An 18,157-nucleotide genomic window follows, 5' to 3' on the forward strand; every position below is an offset into this window, starting at 1 on the left:
TATTTATTTTTATTTTTATTTATTTATTTATTTATTTTTTTTAAGTTTATTTATTTTTAAGAGAGAGAGACAGAGAGAGAGAACAGAGGAGGGGCAGAGAGAGGGAGAGAGAATGAATCCCAAGTAGGTTCTGTGCTGACAGCACGGAGATTTGAACCCACGAACTGCAAGATCATGACCTGAGCCAAAATCAACAATCAGTCATGCAACTGACTGAGCCACCCAGACACCCCAAGATGGCTCCATTTTTTTTATTCTTTGAGGGAGCTTTATATTGTTTTGTATAGTGGCTGCACCAGTTTACGTTCCCACCAGCAACGAATGAGGGGTTTCCTTTCTTCACATCCTGCCAATACTTTTTGTTTCTTGATTTTTTTAATAAAGTTGTTCTGACAGCTGTGTGGTAGTATCTCCTTGTGATGAATTTCCCTGATTATGAGTGACGTTGAGCATCTTTCCATTATTTGTTATCCATCTGTATGTTTTCTTTGTGAAAACATCTATTCAGATCTGCTGCCCATCTTTTAATTGAATTTTTGTCCTTGTTATTGAGTTATACAAATTGTTTTTATACTTTGGATATTAATCCCTTACCACATATGTAATTTACAAATATCTTCTCCCATTTAGTAGGTTGCTTTTTCATTTTGTTGATCGTTTCCTTCTCTGTGCAGAAACATTTTTAGTTTGATGTGGTGTCATTTGCTTATTTTGCTTCTGTTTCCCTTGCCTTTAGAGTCAGATCCAAAAAGAGAAAAAATTGCTAAGAACACCGTGAAGGCACCTATCACCTATATTTTCTTCTAGAAATTGTATGCTTTCTGGTCTAGCATTCAAGTTTTTACTCCACTTTGAGTTAATTTTTGCATGGTGTAAGAAAGTGGTCCAGTTTCAATCTTTTGCAGGTAGCTCTTCAGTTTTCGCAACACCATTTATTAAAGAGATCATTCTTTCCTCATTGCATATTCTTGTCTCTTTTGTTGTAAATTAACTGACCACATATATGTGGGTTTATTTCTGGGTTATTTTGTTCTATTGATCTATATGTCTGTTGTTATGGCAATACCATACTGCTTTAATTACTATAGCTTTGTAGTATAGTTTGAAATAAGGGAGAATGATACCTCTGGTTTTGTTCTTCTTTCTCCAGATTGTTTTGGCTGTCTGGGGTTTTTGTGATTACATACAAATTTTAGAATTATTTGTTCTAGTTGTGTGAAAAATGTCATTGGAATTTTAATAGAATTTGCACTGAATCTATAAATTGTTTTGGGTAGTATGGGCATTTTAACAATATTAAATCTTCCAATCCATATGCATGGAATATCTTTCCATTTGTGTCATTTTCAATTTTTTTCATCAATGACTTATAGTTTATACTGTATGAGCGGTACGTTGATCTCTCTCTCTGTCTTTTCACCCCATTAGTCCATTTACATTTAAAGTAATTATTGACATATATGTATTTATTGCTATTCTGTTCATTATTTTGTGGATGTTTTTGTAGTTACTCTGTGTTCTTTTCTATTTTTTCTCAGTTTCCTTGTTGTTTGATAATTTTCTTTAGTGTTATGTTCAGATTCCTTTGTTCTTCTCTGTTGTGTTTTTACTGTAAGTTTTTACTTTGTTGTTACCATGACATTCACATTATTACCTTAGGTATGTGACAGTCAATTTTGTTGATAGCAGCTTAAATTTGAACACATTCCCAAACTCTACATTTTTACTGGTTGCTCCTCAACATTTTATATTTTTGTTGTCACTTTTAATATATTTTTATTTTATATATTTCTGAACTAATTTATTGTAGTTTTAGTTAATTTTACTACTTTTGACTTTTAATCTTAGTAGCTTTATAAGTGATTAATCTCTTACCTTTATTATATATTTACCTTTTCCAGTGACATTTTTACTGTCATATACTTTCTTATTCTTAAGTAGTACTGTGTCTTTTCAGCTTAAAGAAATCCCTTTAACACTTCCTGCAAGGTCAATTTAGTGGAGATAAAGTACTTTAGCTTTTGCTTATCTGAAAAACTCTTTATCTCTTCTTCAAACCTGAATGATAACCTTGCTGGGTAGCATATACTTGGTTGGAAATTTTTTTTTTTTTTTGAGTTCTTTGAATATGTCATGCCCTCCCTTCTAAGCTTGCAAAATTTTTGCTGAGAAATATTCTTATAGCTTTGTGGAGTTACCCTTGTAAATAACAATCTGGTTTTCTTTTGCTGCTTGTAAGATTCTCTTTTTATCTTTAACTCTGGACATTTTAATTATAATGTGCCTTGGTGTGGTTCTCTTTGGATTCATTTTATTTGGAAATTTTGGGATACTTGGATCTGTTACCCTCCTTAGGTTAGGCAAGTTTTTGGCTATTGTTTCTTCACTTAACTTTTCTGCCCCTCTTCTTTCTCTCCCTGCCTTCTGGGACCCCTATATTGTGAATATTCTGCTTCATGTTGTCTCAGAGATCCCTTAATTATCCCCATTAAAAAAATTCTTTTATTTTCTTTTTGCTGCTCCATCCAGGTGAGTTCCATTGCTTTCTCTTCCAGCTTTTTGACCCATTCTTTTACTTCATCCAGTCTGCTGTTAAATATATTTTTCAGTTCAGTTCAATATTCTTTATCTCTGTGAGTTTTGTTTAGTACTGTATTGTTTCCTCTCATCGTTGAAGTACTCACTGTGTTCATCCTTTCTTCTCCAGAATTCAGTGAGCATCTTTATGACTATTACCTTAAATTCTTTATCAGGTGAATTACTTCTCTCTGTGTTATTAAGGCTTTTTCTGAGGTTTTTTTCTTGTTCTTTTGTTTGGAACACATTTCTCTGTTTTCTTTTTTTGCTTGATTCTCTGTTTGTATCTACGTATTAGGTAAAACAGCTACTTCTCTCAGTCTTGAAGGAGTGCCTTGATGTAGGTGATTGTCTTTCTCATTAAACCTTGCCCTAGCTTGTGGTTGTCTCTAGACAGTTGCTTTTAAAACATGCAAGTATGTACAGTCCTTTGGGGCCACAATTATAATCTCTGCTGACCTCCAGACCAGGAGATCTGGAGGTGTGCCCTGGGCAACAGTTACAAAAAATCAGGGCCCTAGACAACTGTATAACTAGTTTTTGGGAATTCTTATCAAGATGTAGTGAGGCCACAAAGGTGGGCAAGAATGGTCTCCATGCTTATTTTCCCTGGGAGTGCCTCCTTAGCCTTGTTTGATAGGTGGGAAACCTGAAGCTTATCCCTCAAGCTGAAGCTCCAGGCTAAGCAAATTGGACTCTTTTCACAGGAAGATCTGGGTTGTGTTTCAGCCCTCTGTGTTTCAGTGCCCTAGGGATGGTGACATGGCAGGAATAGCCATTACTTTACATTGATGGCTGTCATTACTGGATTTTGTTCTTAACGCAATCAAACCACCCAATTTCATATTAAAATAAGTAGCTTTGTTGAGCTCACTAGAGATTTGCTGATGCATCTTCTTCACCTCAGTTTCATTCTGTTTGTCCTGGTTACTGCAACCTGAGAATTCAAAGCAACATTTTGAAATTGCAAAAATATTTTAACTACAGAGTTGTGCAAAAACTTGTATAAACTGATTTCAGGGATAGCAGGTAGCTGGCCTCTTACAAATGACAACTGAATATTTTTGAAAAGAGTCTAAAGCAAAAAAAAAAGACTTTTAATGGAACTATCTTATGAATGCAGTCATGCCTACTTTCATTTTCCCATAGACCAGTAGTTTTCAAATGAATTCTTATTTGCAGAATTTTGCAATAAAACCTTACAAAAGACCGCAATATATAAACCAATGGAAATCAAACTATTTTGAATAGTGACTAAGGGAGGAGGGGCGCACAGATTAGCTGCCACTCCCCATCATGATGGAGCTCCTAAGAATGCTTGGTTGAACTACAGGACTCAGTTTCTCCAAAGGGACAGTCTGTTTGCTGGATCCATCATCATGGGTCACACAATTCTCTGAAGTTGTACTAAATTAATTGCACTGACACAGTGTGGTCCTGAATTTAAATATGTTGTTGACAGTCATTAGCTACGGAACTAAGAAGCTGTTGGTGGCAAGGCTAGAAGGAAGTAGCCTGCTGAAGCAGAGAGCAGACAAGGAGAAAGGGTCCTGGTAGCCTTTGATTCATTTGCTACCATATTCCTAAAATCCAACTGTTTCCTTCCTTCTTCTCCATGAGCTGATTGTTCCAACTTTCCTTCAAATTCCTTTTTGCTGAAAGCTAGCTTAAACTGCATTTTCTTTACTTGCCACCAATAGTCCTGATTTATTACAAATACCATGACCATGGCTGTTGTTTTTATTTATTTATTTATTTATTTATTTATTTATTTATTTATTTAATTCCAGCAACATTTGTAGAGGCTGCTCCAGGGGAAATAATGCAAAAAAATGAACATGACAGTCTTCCAGTAGAAACATGATGATTTAGTGAGAGAACGTGGAATGTAAAATAATAATTTCAATGCAAAAACCATGACTGATTATGCTTCTATATGATCAATGATTCTACAAATCATTCTGAGGAAAATGTCACTGAACCAGATGAGCTTTCTATCTGATATCTACTAAAATACTTTATTTTTTTATTTCTTTAATTTCATGGATAAGAGAGAAAGCCTGGTAAATCACTCAGTGAAGGAAAAATCAGCTGCTTGGAGAACTGGAGAACTTGAGGATTATTCAGAGGATATATCTTACTTGGAGGAACTGGAGAAACACAGATTTTCAGTTTGGTGAGTAACTTACCCTGTCTTTCTTTTTTCAAATTGAGATTCATTGAATTAAACATGTCTTTATTCATTCCATTCTTTTATTATTCATTTATTCAACAAATATTGATTGCAGGCCTATTACAGGCTATATGATATGTTCCCTGACTTGGGAAAGCTCATAGTCCAATAAAATATATGGATGCTTAAAAACATCAATGTAATGTGATAGTGCTGTTAAAAAAAAAGGCACAAAGTGCCACATACACACATGGAGAAGCTGATGGCTAAGTTTGCTTGATAATAGAGAAGCGTTCTTAGAAAAAGTTTGAGCCAAATCTTGCGGAGAGGAATCCGTGGGGAAATGGTGACAGTTAGTTGTGCGTTGCATCAGTAGACAGAATTGAGAGGGTGGCCGGGAAGGACACGTGCTTTAACCTTAGTTTACTTAAGATTCAAGCAGATAGTTATTGCCCTCTTTACCTGGTGGTGCATATACAGGTATATCTGTCTATGCAAGCATATATAGAATAAATATTTTAAAAAGCACATATAAGAAAGAGCAATGGAACATCTTAGTGGTAATGATGATAGACCTTTGCATTGGCAGGATTCGTCAAGGGTCGGGGAATGAACAGCAGTAAGTGACAGCGTGATACATAGAGTAACCTAGGAAACAAGAAGAGATAGAGTTCAAAGTCATCCATTCCAAACTACTGCTTCCTTGCCCACCTCAAGATCCATGCCCTGAATGGTTTTCCCAATGGGCAATTATCTACCATATGACTGAGTTCCCAACGAGTGTTCTCTTACTCTCCCATCCTGGAATCACCATCAGGAAAACATAGTATCAGGTCAGACTTCGCTTATCCAGTCACATTTTTAATAAGTTCCACTGGTTTTAGTTGAATTTAAAAGTTGGGGTACCTGGCTTGGCTCAGTCAAAGGAACATGTGACTCTTGATCTCAAGGTTGTGAGTTTAAGCCTCACGTTGGGTGTAGAGATTACTTAAATGGATTTAGAAAACAAAAAGTTTAAATACTTTCACCAGTGCTTTCCTGAAGCAGCTGAAGTGTGGTTTCCAGGCTTGTGAGTATTCTCTGAATCAAGAGATGCAAGGCTCTGCTTTAGAAACAGGAACGGGAACCAAGGAGTCCAGAAGATGGGAAATATGAATACTTCTTCTAGAAAGAAAAATAATATATAAGAAACACTGTAAGTCTAGGCTAGGGATTTGCCAGTACAGCTCCAAGGCCAAATTCTGTTCTCCATCTGTTTTTTGTTAAAAACAAAAACAAACAAACAAACAAAAGTCTACCTGGAACCAAGAAACCTGGAACCAAAAGCACCGTGACCCATAAAGTCTAGAGTATTTACTATCTAGCTCTTTACCAAAAGTTTTTCGCCCTTGCTCTACACTGGTGTAAATTATTTCTCTGTTGTTCTCTCATGACACTTACACTATTTTAAAGATATTTTTATGTTTATATTTTCACCAGGCTGGGGGTCTTTGGTGTTTTGGTTTTCTATTGCTGCATGATGAATCTCTGAAGGTTTAGTGCCTTGCATTAACAGCCATTTTATTTGTTTGCAATTCTTCGGGTTGAGAATTCAGTCAGGGTCACATTATAGAAGGCTTGTCTCTGTTCCGCCATGTCTAAGGCTTCAGCTGAGGCAGCTCAGACAGCTGGGGTCTGGTTTGAATACTTCAGTTGGGACCATGTGTCTGGGATCGTGGTTCCTGCTCTCACCTGAGGTCCTCACTTTTCCCAACTGACCTCTCTCCACTGCTTGGGCTTCTTCTCAGCATGGTGCCTGGGGTTCAAGTGGCATCTTTCCAAGCAGAGAAGGTGGAAACTGCGGATTATCTCAAGGCCAAGCCGTCAAAGTTACACAGTGACTCCCACCATACCCTATTGGTTGAAGCAAGTCACAAGGCCAGGCAGAGGGATAATAGATTCCACTTCTTGATGTGAGAGCAGAAAGGCGACATTGTTGGGATGGCAGACAGTGTGTGGCCATCTTTGGAAGCATAACCTACCGCATTTTGCTTCATTTATTTCTGTGTGGACAGCTCCTAGTGTCGGGCTCAACAAATATTTGTTGAACAAAAAAAACGAATTAAAGAAATGAAAGAGGGTAGCCTTTATGGATAAACCTGAGTATGAATTCCAGTTTTTCCCCTGCTTGTAGCCTTAAACAATTTACTTCACCCCTCAGAGACTATTTTATCCTGTATGAAACCAGAATAATAATACCTATACTATAGGAGGCTATGGCTATAGTGAAAGTTGAAAGAAAATGTATAAAAATCTAAAATGTATTTTTCATAAAGGCAACTAATATTACTAATATAAGTAATAGTGAAATTTGAGGAAAATGTCTTTTTGAGAGGTTAACATAGAGGCCAAGATCACACAGATGATGTCTCATTTCTCACATCCGTCTTCCTTTCTGTTCTTCAATACCGAGCTCATTATCACATCATGGACTTCACACTTGATGCTTCCTTTGTCTGGAATGTTCTCTCAGCTCTTAGTAGTATGGTCAGCTGTGGATGCTGCAGGCCCCAGCATCTATTTTACCTCTCTGGTGAGGCTTTTCCTCAGTGCCCCACGTAAAGAGGTACCCACCCCTCTTCTGGTTATTTACTTTCTCATAACCTTGTTTTCCTCTTTTTTTCTTAAGTGTATTTATTTATTTTGAGAAAGAGAGAGAGAGAAAGAGAGAGAGAGAGAGAGAAAATCTCAAGCAGGCTCCGCAGTGTCAGCACAGAGACCAATGTGGCTCGAACCCACAAACTTTGAGATCATGACCTGACCGGAAACCACGAGTCAGAGTCTTAGCCTACTGAGCCCCTCAGATGTCCTCTTTGTTTTCCTCTTTAAGGTACTTATCACAGTTTAAATTAAAATTTTCTAGTTATTTCATTTATTTACTTCTTTTTTTTTCCCACTAAACAGAAGCTGTAGGTAGGAAGGAACCCTTCTTATCTGGTCACTCCTGGGTTTTCAGGCCCTGGTTCTTGAATACCTGGTTTGTAACAGACAATCAGTAAATATTTACTGAATGGTGAATAAAAGGTGAATAAAAAGCTTCTCTCCATCTCCCAACTCCTTTGGTTGACATATCTACTTATTTACTTTCAATCTCTCCCTTCTTTTGAAATTGCTACCATTAAAAAAAAAAAGTAATATGGGATAATTAACCACTATAAACATTTCTTTGTAAACCAGGATTGAGGATATGGGGGCTGCCGAGACCTCTATAAACTTGTGTTTTAAATGGTCTGAGATACAATCTGAACAATTTCCTTGATGTTTTATTAGAGCTGGTAAATCATTTATTGGGGCAGCCTTTACCTAAATCCTCTCCAAATCCCCATAAAATGCATTTAACACAGAGTACTGTACTACCCAGATTCAAAGATACATATGACATTGTGTAAGAGGTATTTGCTTCAGTGCAGCAAGATTAAATGTATGCATTTTCTTTCTCTATTTCTTATATGGCCTATCTTGCTCCCTTCCACCCTTCCTCTGTGCCTTATTTGAACATGCTGATTTGGGGAAACTTGGTAGATTGTTAGGGTTTCAGTAATTCACAGCTTCCAATTAAAAAAAAAATTAAAAAATATTTATTTATTTTTGAAAGAGAGAGAGATAGAGTATGAGTGGGGGAGAGGCAGAAAGACAAGATGACACAGAATCTGAAGCAGGCTCCACATTGTCAGCACAGAGCCCAACTTGGGGCTGAAACCCACGAACCATGAGATCATGACCTGAGCCAAAGTCTGATGCTTAACCAGCTGAGCCACCCAGGCTCCCCACTGCCAATTTTTCAAAAATGTAGAGGACCTTTAGCTAGTCAAATGCAAGTTTATCTTATTTGTAGATGTGTATAATTTTTTCAAGTTTATTTATTTCGAGGGGGGGTGGGACAGTGAGGAGGGAGAGAGAGAGAATCCCAAGCAGGCTCGCATTGTCAGTGCAGAGCCTGACGCAAAGCTCAATCCCACCAACTGTGAGATCATGACCTGAGTAGAAATCAAGAGTCAGACGCTTAACCTACTGAGCCACCCACACACTTCTATAATATATATTTTTTTTAGAAAGCTTCCAAATATGAGACTGTAGCATCTTCTCAACCAGAAAGCTACCGAACTGAGTTGTCTGTGAGTGTGTAAAATCGGGAGTGTTATTTCAGCACGCTGCAACCCCAGTGGGCCTGTTGTCGGCAGGGTCAGGTGATCATAGGTGAGAGTCATCTGGGCTGCTCCTGGCGGAGTTTGTGTCTCCGCCATCTTTCCTGGGCTACAAGGTCTATCCTGGAAAGAAATTTACATTTTTGAGATACAGGCTGGGTGTGATGGGATGACTGTCTTTGGTCATATTTTAGATATCACTCCGTACTTCCATTGTACATGATTTATTTTCATTGTCACTCATTGGGGTGCACAGTGGTTGGCTCTGTTATTGCTCCCCTAACACCGTGCACATCTTCTTTGTGCCACTGAGCACATGGTGAGCAGGTGTTCTATAGTCTGTCTCTCTCATTAGACTAGAAGTTTAACAAATTTCACAGGGGTGGTCGTGGTAAGTCTGTCATGTTAAGTCTGTTGTGTTCTTTCTGGTCTAGCCACATGACTGATAAACTGCAAGCACTTAATAAATATCTGTTGAATTATTACATGAAAAATACGAGTGACATCATAAATTGACATTTCCAGAAGGAAGTTCTGGCAGAAAGGCCAATGGCACAAAACTTGACTTTATATGCTCTGGGCCAATTTGTCTGTGGTGGCTGTTGTTTCTACCTGATGAGCATGTTTTTTCCCCAAGAATTCTTTCACTCACTCTCCTTTATGATAACAGTCACCCCTCCACCCACCAAAATATATGACTATATACCCCAAGGGGTCAGTCTATGATGTGTATCATGTGCCTGTGACCACTATGATTGGTTCATGGGTGGGCATGTGATCTGAACAAGGCCACCCGAGCCCTTAACCAGGATTTATATTTTGTTGCTTGGCAACAGCAATTCCTTCTCTTCTTCAAGGTCTTAAGTTGGAATGATTTAAATCTGACACTCCCCGTGGCCATGGCCATCTTTCCCTCTACCACCTCTCGTTAATTTTTGTCATTTATAGCCTGTTTGAAATCAGTAGATGTAGGAGCCTCACTGATGCTTTGTAGGTGACATATACATATACTGTTTTATACCAAGGCAAACTAGAAATTAACGTAGTGTTCAGAGATATCTAACTTCCAACTGGGAACAAGGTTCCAGAACGAGACAATCTAAAAATGTTTCCATTGCTATTCAGATACGAGTAGGTGGGTAAGTGACCAGAGAATTACATACTTTTAGAGCAGAAAGGGGTCTTGGGGATTATTCAGTTCAGCCCTGTCAGTTTATACAAGTATAAAGCCGAGACCTAGAGAAGTTAAGTGACTTGCCTTAGGTCATACAGCTAATAAATAATGGAAATGGGACTAGAACCTACTTCCTTTCCATCTTAATCCAGTCCCAATTATAAAAAAATAAATTCTCCCTAGAACTTTGCGAGTTGTTTTATAGTTTCCTGTTTCTATCAATTGCGAGCTGCTGTGATATTCATCAACGCGTTGAATAGAAGGCGCTAATTCTGGGGAAAATGCACGTAATGGATTATTGCTAGTTTTCTTCCGCCATGGGGGTGGGGAGTAGGCAGATGCCGCCGTGTCTGTCAAAGGCACATGTTACCGGCCACACAGAGTGTTCTCAGTGAGTCATTTATGTGCCTGACCTGAATGTGTTGCTCAGGGAAGGTCTGAGTTAACTGTAGACATCACAACAGGAAAGTTATTCTTTAATAAAAGTGATCCACTTTCCTTTTTTTTTTATAACACACATGTGATTTGACATTGAAATAAAATGCAGATGCTACTTTGATTGGCGTATTCCCTATTGTGCTTTTCCAAAACACCTTCACATATGGCCTGCCTCATTCCTGAGAAATGACTTGTTGTTTATGTCATACAAACAGAACAGATTGATTTTACAGTGAGTAAGGAGGATGATGAATTGTACGTTGGAGAGAAATCCTTGTCTCAGCTAAACACTTGAAAATAAATGTTGCCTTTTGGAAAAGGCTCTCATGATACACCCATGATCCTGGTGTTTCATGCCCCCTTTTCTAGGGGTTAAATAATCGCACACATGCAATCTCAGCAAATAGAAAGGGTAGTTACAATAACCTCAAGATATAATTTTTCTTTTCACCATTTAAGCATACTGTGAGACCTAACAGGTCAAAAAACGGCAGAGTTGTCCCAAAGAACCAACTCCAAACATCTATTTCAATATTGTATCTGTACTTTGACCGGAAGAAAACATTTCTCATCGTGGTGGGAGAGTGGTATCATTTCTTTATTTGTCAAATCAATTTTACATATGAAATTTTCATGACAGGAAGCTTTCTTAGAAGTCTCCAACTTTTATCCCATCAGGATTATTCTGCACCAGGCAGTGAAAATAATGTTATGTCCTCACTCCTCAGACTATAGGCTAACCCCATCCATTTTGCAGAATATTACTGTTTATCAATCCCTTAATCTTATTCCCATACTTTTTAAAATTCAGTGTGCAAGACAGCCTTGTGAGATAATATTATTCATCCCATTTTAAAGATTATATAATGGAAGTCTAGAGACCTCAGGTGGTTTATTTACCGGCACCTAACTAGCTGGTCTGTATCCCTATTCTCTTTTCTTTCCACTATGGCCTGACCTCTAGCATGTTTCTACCATAGCGCTTCCTGACTAGCCTCAGTTTCTTTTTATTAAACTAACAACAAGTTCATTTTTTTAATGTGTATTTTTGAGAGAGAAAGCATGAGCTGGGGATGGGCAAAGAGAAAGGGGGTCAGAGGATCCGAAGCAGGCTTCGCATGCAGGGCTTGAACTCATGAACTGTGACACCATGACCTGAGCACAAGTCGGATACTCAACTGACTGAACCACCCAAGTGTCTGAGTAACCTCAGTTTCATGTGTAGATTTCACTTTGTGTGTTTTGAAGGTTATACTGTTTTAAGTCCTAATCTATTGGCTTGTCCCACAGAGTTGGGTGAATGTGGGGTAAAGGTAAAATGCCATGGAGAAAGGCGTTGCTAACTAAGTCAGTTCTAGAAAGGCCCATCAGGGGCAAATCTCTATGGGGATACATTCCTGATAGTATTTTATCAATGACCCACATACAATTAGGTATTTATTGACTGATTTCTTTATCTTATTAGATGTGGCTAAAGCATGACTATGTATTCCTATTGAAAAGGAATAGATCTTAATGCCTAGGAACACGGTTTCTGGAACCGTAATACCTAAACTCAAGCAAATTAGCTTTACAGCTAGTTAAGTTGAGTAGTTGAGTAGAGTAAACTTAGACAAGTCTTTCTGTACTTCCATTTCTGTGAAAAAAGTTACAGGTTTTCCCTGCCATCAGAAAGTAGAGTGTTCCTATGAAAGCTTTTGTAAGCCAAAATGGCATAATGCAAAAACATAAATGCCATTAATTTATATGGAAACATTTTTAAGCATTCCAAAACACCAAAAAGTACCTCTCTTAGGCTTTTCTGATGCTTTAGCATCTTGCTAATGGATGCACAAAATAAATCGAGATAAATCACAGGTGCCCACAGACACAGTTCAAAGGTCTGGTGGCTGAAGGCTGAGCACAGTTCAGTGAAGGAGCTGGTGGTGCCACTCTTGTTATTCTGCGGTGGCCCCGCCTCCATAGTGGCTCACGATAAAACAAATGCTTAATGCTATTTTCAATTTTTTCCTTTTATCATAAAAGCAAAAATATTCTTCGGATTTCTTTTGGTTTGCGAAAGCAGGACCTAACATAGGTCTTCTGCAAAATCCCTTCACCCTTCTCATTTTCTATTGGCTCGAAGCAAGTCCTTGGTCTCTTCCATGCTTGAGGAGGGGATTACAGAGAGCATGGACACAGGGGACTGGAATTGTGGGGGCCCTCTCATGGTGTTCTCATCTGTCTGTGCATATAGGAGGGTGATAGGACAGCTGTGGCTCTTCGTAGTCCTGGGCAGTTGTCTCCGTACTCAAAATGAAATAAAGCCCTGCGTCTGGAAGATTCCAATCCAGTTTGCATTTTTGTCGAAGTTGTGTCTGCTTCTTTCCTGTGTGTGCCTGAGGCTGAGAAGACCTGTATCCACAGGTGGTTCCCAGCAGTCTACTACGCTCTGTATGCTACCTTCTTCCTCTCAGAAGACTTTTCAGCTGCTATACTTTCTTTATGTCTTGGTAATGTGAGGTGAACCATTCTTTCCCCGTCTGGTCCCTCTTCTGCTTGTACCCACTACCGCTCATATAAGTTGATTCTAGTTATATTTTTCGGAATAGTGTTTTCTTTTGGTTTAAGTTTCATATCTACTTATTGTAGTGCAGTCGGTGCTCAATGAACTCATTTTTTTTTAAATTTTTTTTTCTTTTTTTCTTTTTTCTTTTTTCTTTTTTAATATATGAAATTTACTGTCAAATTGGTTTCCATACAACACCCAGTGCTCATCCCAAAAGGTGCCCTCCTCAATACCCATCACCCACCCTGCCCTCCCTCCCACCCCCCATCAACCCTCAGTTTGTTCTCAGTTTTTAACAGTCTCTTATGCTTTGGCTCTCTCCCACTCTAACCTCTTTTTTTTCCTTTTTTTTTTTCCTTTTTTTTTTTCCCTTCCCCCCCCATGGGTTTCTGTTACGTTTCTCAGGATCCACATAAGAATGAAACCATATGGTATCTGTCTTTCTCTGTATGGCTTATTTCACTTAGCATCACACTCTCCAGTTCCATCCACGTTGCTACAAAAGGCCATATTTCATTTTTTCTCATTGCCACGTAGTATTCCATTGTGTATATAAACCACAATTTCTTTATCCATTCATCAGTTGATGGACATTTAGGCTCTTTCCATAATTTGGCTATTGTTGAGAGTGCTGCTGTAAACATTGGGGTACAAGTGCCCCTATGCATCAGTACTCCTGTATCCCTTGGATAAATTCCTAGCAGTGCTATTGCTGGGTCATAGGGTAGGTCTATTTTTAATTTTCTGAGGAACCTCCACACTGCTTTCCAGAGCAGCTGCACCAATTTGCATTCCCACCAACAGTGCAAGAGGGTTCCCGTTTCTCCACATCCTCTCCAGCATCTATAGTCTCCTGATTTCTTCATTTTGGCCACTCTGACTGGCGTGAGGTGATATCTGAGTGTGGTTTTGATTTGTATTTCCCTGATAAGGAGCGACGTTGAACATCTTTTCATGTGCCTGTTGGCCATCCGGATGTCTTCTTTAGAGAAGTGTCTATTCATGTTTTCTGCCCATTTCTTCACTGGGTTATTTGTGTTTTGGGTATGGAGTTTGATGAGCTCTTTATAGATTTTGGATACTAGCCCTTTGTCCGATATGTCATTTGCAAATATCTTTTCCCATTCGGTTGGTTGCCTTTTAGTTTTGTTGGTTGTTTCCTTTGCTGTGCAGAAGCTTTTTATCTTCATAAGGTCCCAGTAATTCACTTTTGCTTTTAATTCCCTTGCCTTTGGAGATGTGCCGAGTAAGAGATTGCTACGGCTGAGGTCAGAGAGGTCTTTTCCTGCTTTCTCCTCTAAGGTTTTGATGGTTTCCTGTCTCACATTCAGGTCCTTTATCCATTTTGAGTTTATTTTTGTGAATGGTGTGAGAAAGTGGTCTAGTTTCAACCTTCTGCATGTTGCTGTCAAGTTCTCCCAGCACCATTTGTTAAAGAGACTGTCTTTTTTCCATTGGGTGTTCTTTCCTGCTTTGTCAAAGATGAGTTGGCCATACGTTTGTGGGTCTAGTTCTGGGGTTTCTATTCTATTCCATTGGTCTATGTGTCTGTTTTTATGCCAATACCATGCTGTCTTGATGATTACAACTTTGTAGTAGAGGCTAAAGTCTGGGATTGTGATGCCTCCTGCTTTGGTCTTCTTCTTCAAAATTACTTTGGCTATTCGGGGCCTTTTGTGGTTCCATATGAATTTTAGGATTGCTTGTTCTAGTTTCGAGAAGAATGCTGGTGCAATTTTGATTGGGATTGCATTGAATGTGTAGATAGCTTTGGGTAGTATTGACATTTTGACAATATTTATTCTTCCAATCCATGAGCAGGGAACGTCTTTCCATTTCTTTATATCTTCTTCAATTACCTGCATAAGCTTTCTATAGTTTTCAGCATACAGATCTTTTACATCTTTGGTTAGGTTTATTCCTAGGTATTTAATGCTTCTTGGTGCAGTTGTGAATGGGATCAGTTTCTTTATTTGTCTTTCTGTTGCTTCATTGTTAGTGTATAAGAATGCAACTGATTTCTGTACATTGATTTTGTATCCTGCAACTTTGCTGAATTCATGTATCAGTTCTAGCAGACTTTTGGTGGAGTCTATCGGATTTTCCATGTATAATATCATGTCATCTGCAAAAAGCGAAAGCTTGACTTCATCTTTGCCAATTTTGATGCGTTTGATTTCCTTTTGTTGTCTGATTGCTGATGCTAGAACTTCCAGCACTATGTTAAACAACAGCGGTGAGAGTGGGCATCCCTGTCGTGTTCCTGATCTCAGGGAAAAAGCTCTCAGTTTTTCCCCGTTGAGGATGATGTTAGCTGTGGGCTTTTCATAAATGGCTTTTATGATCTTTAAGTATGTTCCTTCTATCCCGACTTTCTCGAGGGTTTTTATTAAGAAAGGGTGCTGGATTTTGTCAAAGGCCTTTTCTGCATCGATTGACAGGATCATATGGTTCTTCTCTTTTTTTTTGTTAATGTGATGTATCACGTTGATCGATTTGCGAATGTTGAACCAGCCCTGCATCCCAGGAATGAATCCCACTTGATCATGGTGAATAATTCTTTTTATATGCTGTTGAATTCGATTTGCTAGTATCTTATTGAGAATTTTTGCATCCATATTCATCAGGGATATTGGCCTGTAGTTCTCTTTTTTTACTGGGTCTCTGTCTGGTTTAGGAATCAAAGTAATACTGGCTTCATAGAATGAGTCTGGAAGTTTTCCTTCCCTTTCTATTTCTTGGAATAGCTTGAGAAGGATAGGTATTATCTCTGCTTTAAACGTCTGGTAGAACTCCCCTGGGAAGCCATCTGGTCCTGGACTCTTATTTGTTGGGAGATTTTTGATAACCGATTCAATTTCTTCGCTGGTTATGGGTCTGTTCAAGCTTTCTATTTCCTCCTGATTGAGTTTTGGAAGAGTGTGGGTGTTTAGGAATTTGTCCATTTCTTCCAGGTTGTCCAATTTGCTGGCATATAATTTTTCATAGTATTCCCTGATAATTGTTTGTATCTCTGAGGGATTGGTTGTAATCATTCCATTTTCATTCATGATTTTATCTATTTGGGTCATCTCCCTTTTCTTTTTGAGAAGCCTGGCTAGAGGTTTGTCAATTTTGTTTATTTTTTCAAAAAAACCAACTCTTGGTTTCGTTGATCTGCTCTACAGTTTTTTTAGATTCTATATTGTTTATTTCTGCTCTGATCTTTATTATTTCTCTTCTTCTGCTGGGTTTAGGCTGCCTTTGCTGTTCTGCTTCTATTTCCTTTAGGTGTGCTGTTAGATTTTGTATTTGGGATTTTTCTTGTTTCTTGAGATAGGCCTGGATTGCAATGTATTTTCCTCTCAGGACTGCCTTCACTGCGTCCCAAAGCGTTTGGATTGTTGTATTTTCATTTTCGTTTGTTTCCATATATTTTTAAATTTCTTCTCTAATTGCCTGGTTGACCCACTCATTCGTTAGTAGGGTGTTCTTTAACCTCCATGCTTTTGGAGGTTTTCCAGACTTTTCCTGTGGTTGATTTCAAGCTGCATAGCATTGTGGTCTGAAAGTATGCATGGTATAATTTCAATTCTTGTAAACTTATGAAGGGCTGTTTTGTGACCCAGTATATGATCTATCTTGGAGAATGTTCCATGTGCACTCGAGAAGAAAGTATATTCTGTTGCTTTGGGATGCAGAGTTCTAAATATATCTGTCAAGTCCATCTGATCCAATGTATCATTCAGGGCCCTTGTTTCTTTATTGACCGTGTGTCTAGATGATCTATCCATTTCTGTAAGTGGGGTGTTAAAGTCCCCTGCAATGACCACATTCTTATCAATAAGGTTGCTTATGTTTATGAGTAATTGTTTTATATATCTGGGGGCTCCGGTATTCTGCGCATAGACATTTATAATTGTTAGCTCTTCCTGATGGATAGACCCTGTAATTATTATATAATGCCCTTCTTCATCTCTTGTTACAGCCTTTAATTTAAAGTCTAGTTTGTCTGATAAAAGTATGGCTACTCCAGCTTTCCTTTGGTTTCCAGTAGCATGATAAATAGTTCTCCATCCCCTCACTCTCAATCTAAAGGTGTCCTCAGATCTAAAATGAGTCTCTTGTAGACAGCAAATAGATGGGTCTTGTTTTTTTATCCATTCTGATACCCTATGTCTTTTGGTTGGCGCATTTAATCCATTTACATTCAGTGACATTATAGAAAGATACAGGTTTAGAGTCATTGTGATGTCTGTATGTTTTATGCTTGTAGTGATGTCTCTGGTACTTTGTCTCACAGGATCCCCCTTAGGATCTCTTGTAGGGCTGGTTTAGTGGTGACAAATTCCTTCAGTTTTTGTTTGTTTGGGAAGACCTTTATCTCTCCTATTCTAAATGACAGACTTGCTGGATAAAGGATTCTCAGCTGCATATTTTTTCTGTTTAGCACACTGAAGATATCGTGCCAAGCCTTTCTGGCCTGCCAAGTTTCAAAGGAGAGATCAGTCACGAGTCTTATAGGTCTCCCTTTATATGTGAGGGCACGTTTATCCCTTGCTGCTTTCAGAATTTTCTCTTTATCCTTGTATTTTGCTAGTTTCACTATGATATGTCGTGCAGAAGATCGATTCAAGTTACGTCTGAAGGGAGTTCTCTGTGCCTCTTGGATTTCAATGCATTTTTCCTTCCCCAGGTCAGGGAAGTTCTCAGCTATAATTTCTTCAAGTACCCCTTCAGCACCTTTCCCTCTCTCTTCCTCCTCTGGGGTACCAATTATGCGTATATTATTTCTTTTTAGTGTATCACTTAGTTCTCTAATTTTCCCCTCATACTCCTGGATTTTTTTAATCTCTCTTTCTCTCAGCTTCCTCTTTTTCCATAACTTTTCTTCTAGTTCACCTATTCTCTCCTCTGCCTCTTCAATCCGAGCTGTCGTGGTTTCCATTTTGTTTTGCATTTCGTTTAAAGCGCTTTTCAGCTTCTCGTGACTGTTCCTTAGTCCCTTGATCTCTGTGGCAAGAGATTCTCTGCTGTCCTCTATACTGTTTTCAAGCCCAGTGATTAATTTTATGACTATTATT

General features: G+C 38.5%; 1 protein-coding gene across 1 annotated transcript in view; it reads left to right on the plus strand.

The window, feature by feature from the left end:
- The window catches only part of LOC102949347, a 247,426-nt gene that overhangs the window by 161,360 nt on the left and 67,909 nt on the right, over positions 1 to 18,157 (plus strand). The window contains exon 13 of the mRNA XM_042987577.1: positions 4,629 to 4,753. Within this exon, the coding sequence (XP_042843511.1) occupies positions 4,629 to 4,753 (125 nt within the window). The remainder of the gene's footprint in view (positions 1 to 4,628; positions 4,754 to 18,157) is intronic.

The sequence above is a fragment of the Panthera tigris genome, chromosome B2 (genome assembly GCF_018350195.1).
Source record: "Panthera tigris isolate Pti1 chromosome B2, P.tigris_Pti1_mat1.1, whole genome shotgun sequence".
Classification (NCBI taxonomy): domain Eukaryota; kingdom Metazoa; phylum Chordata; class Mammalia; order Carnivora; family Felidae; genus Panthera; species Panthera tigris.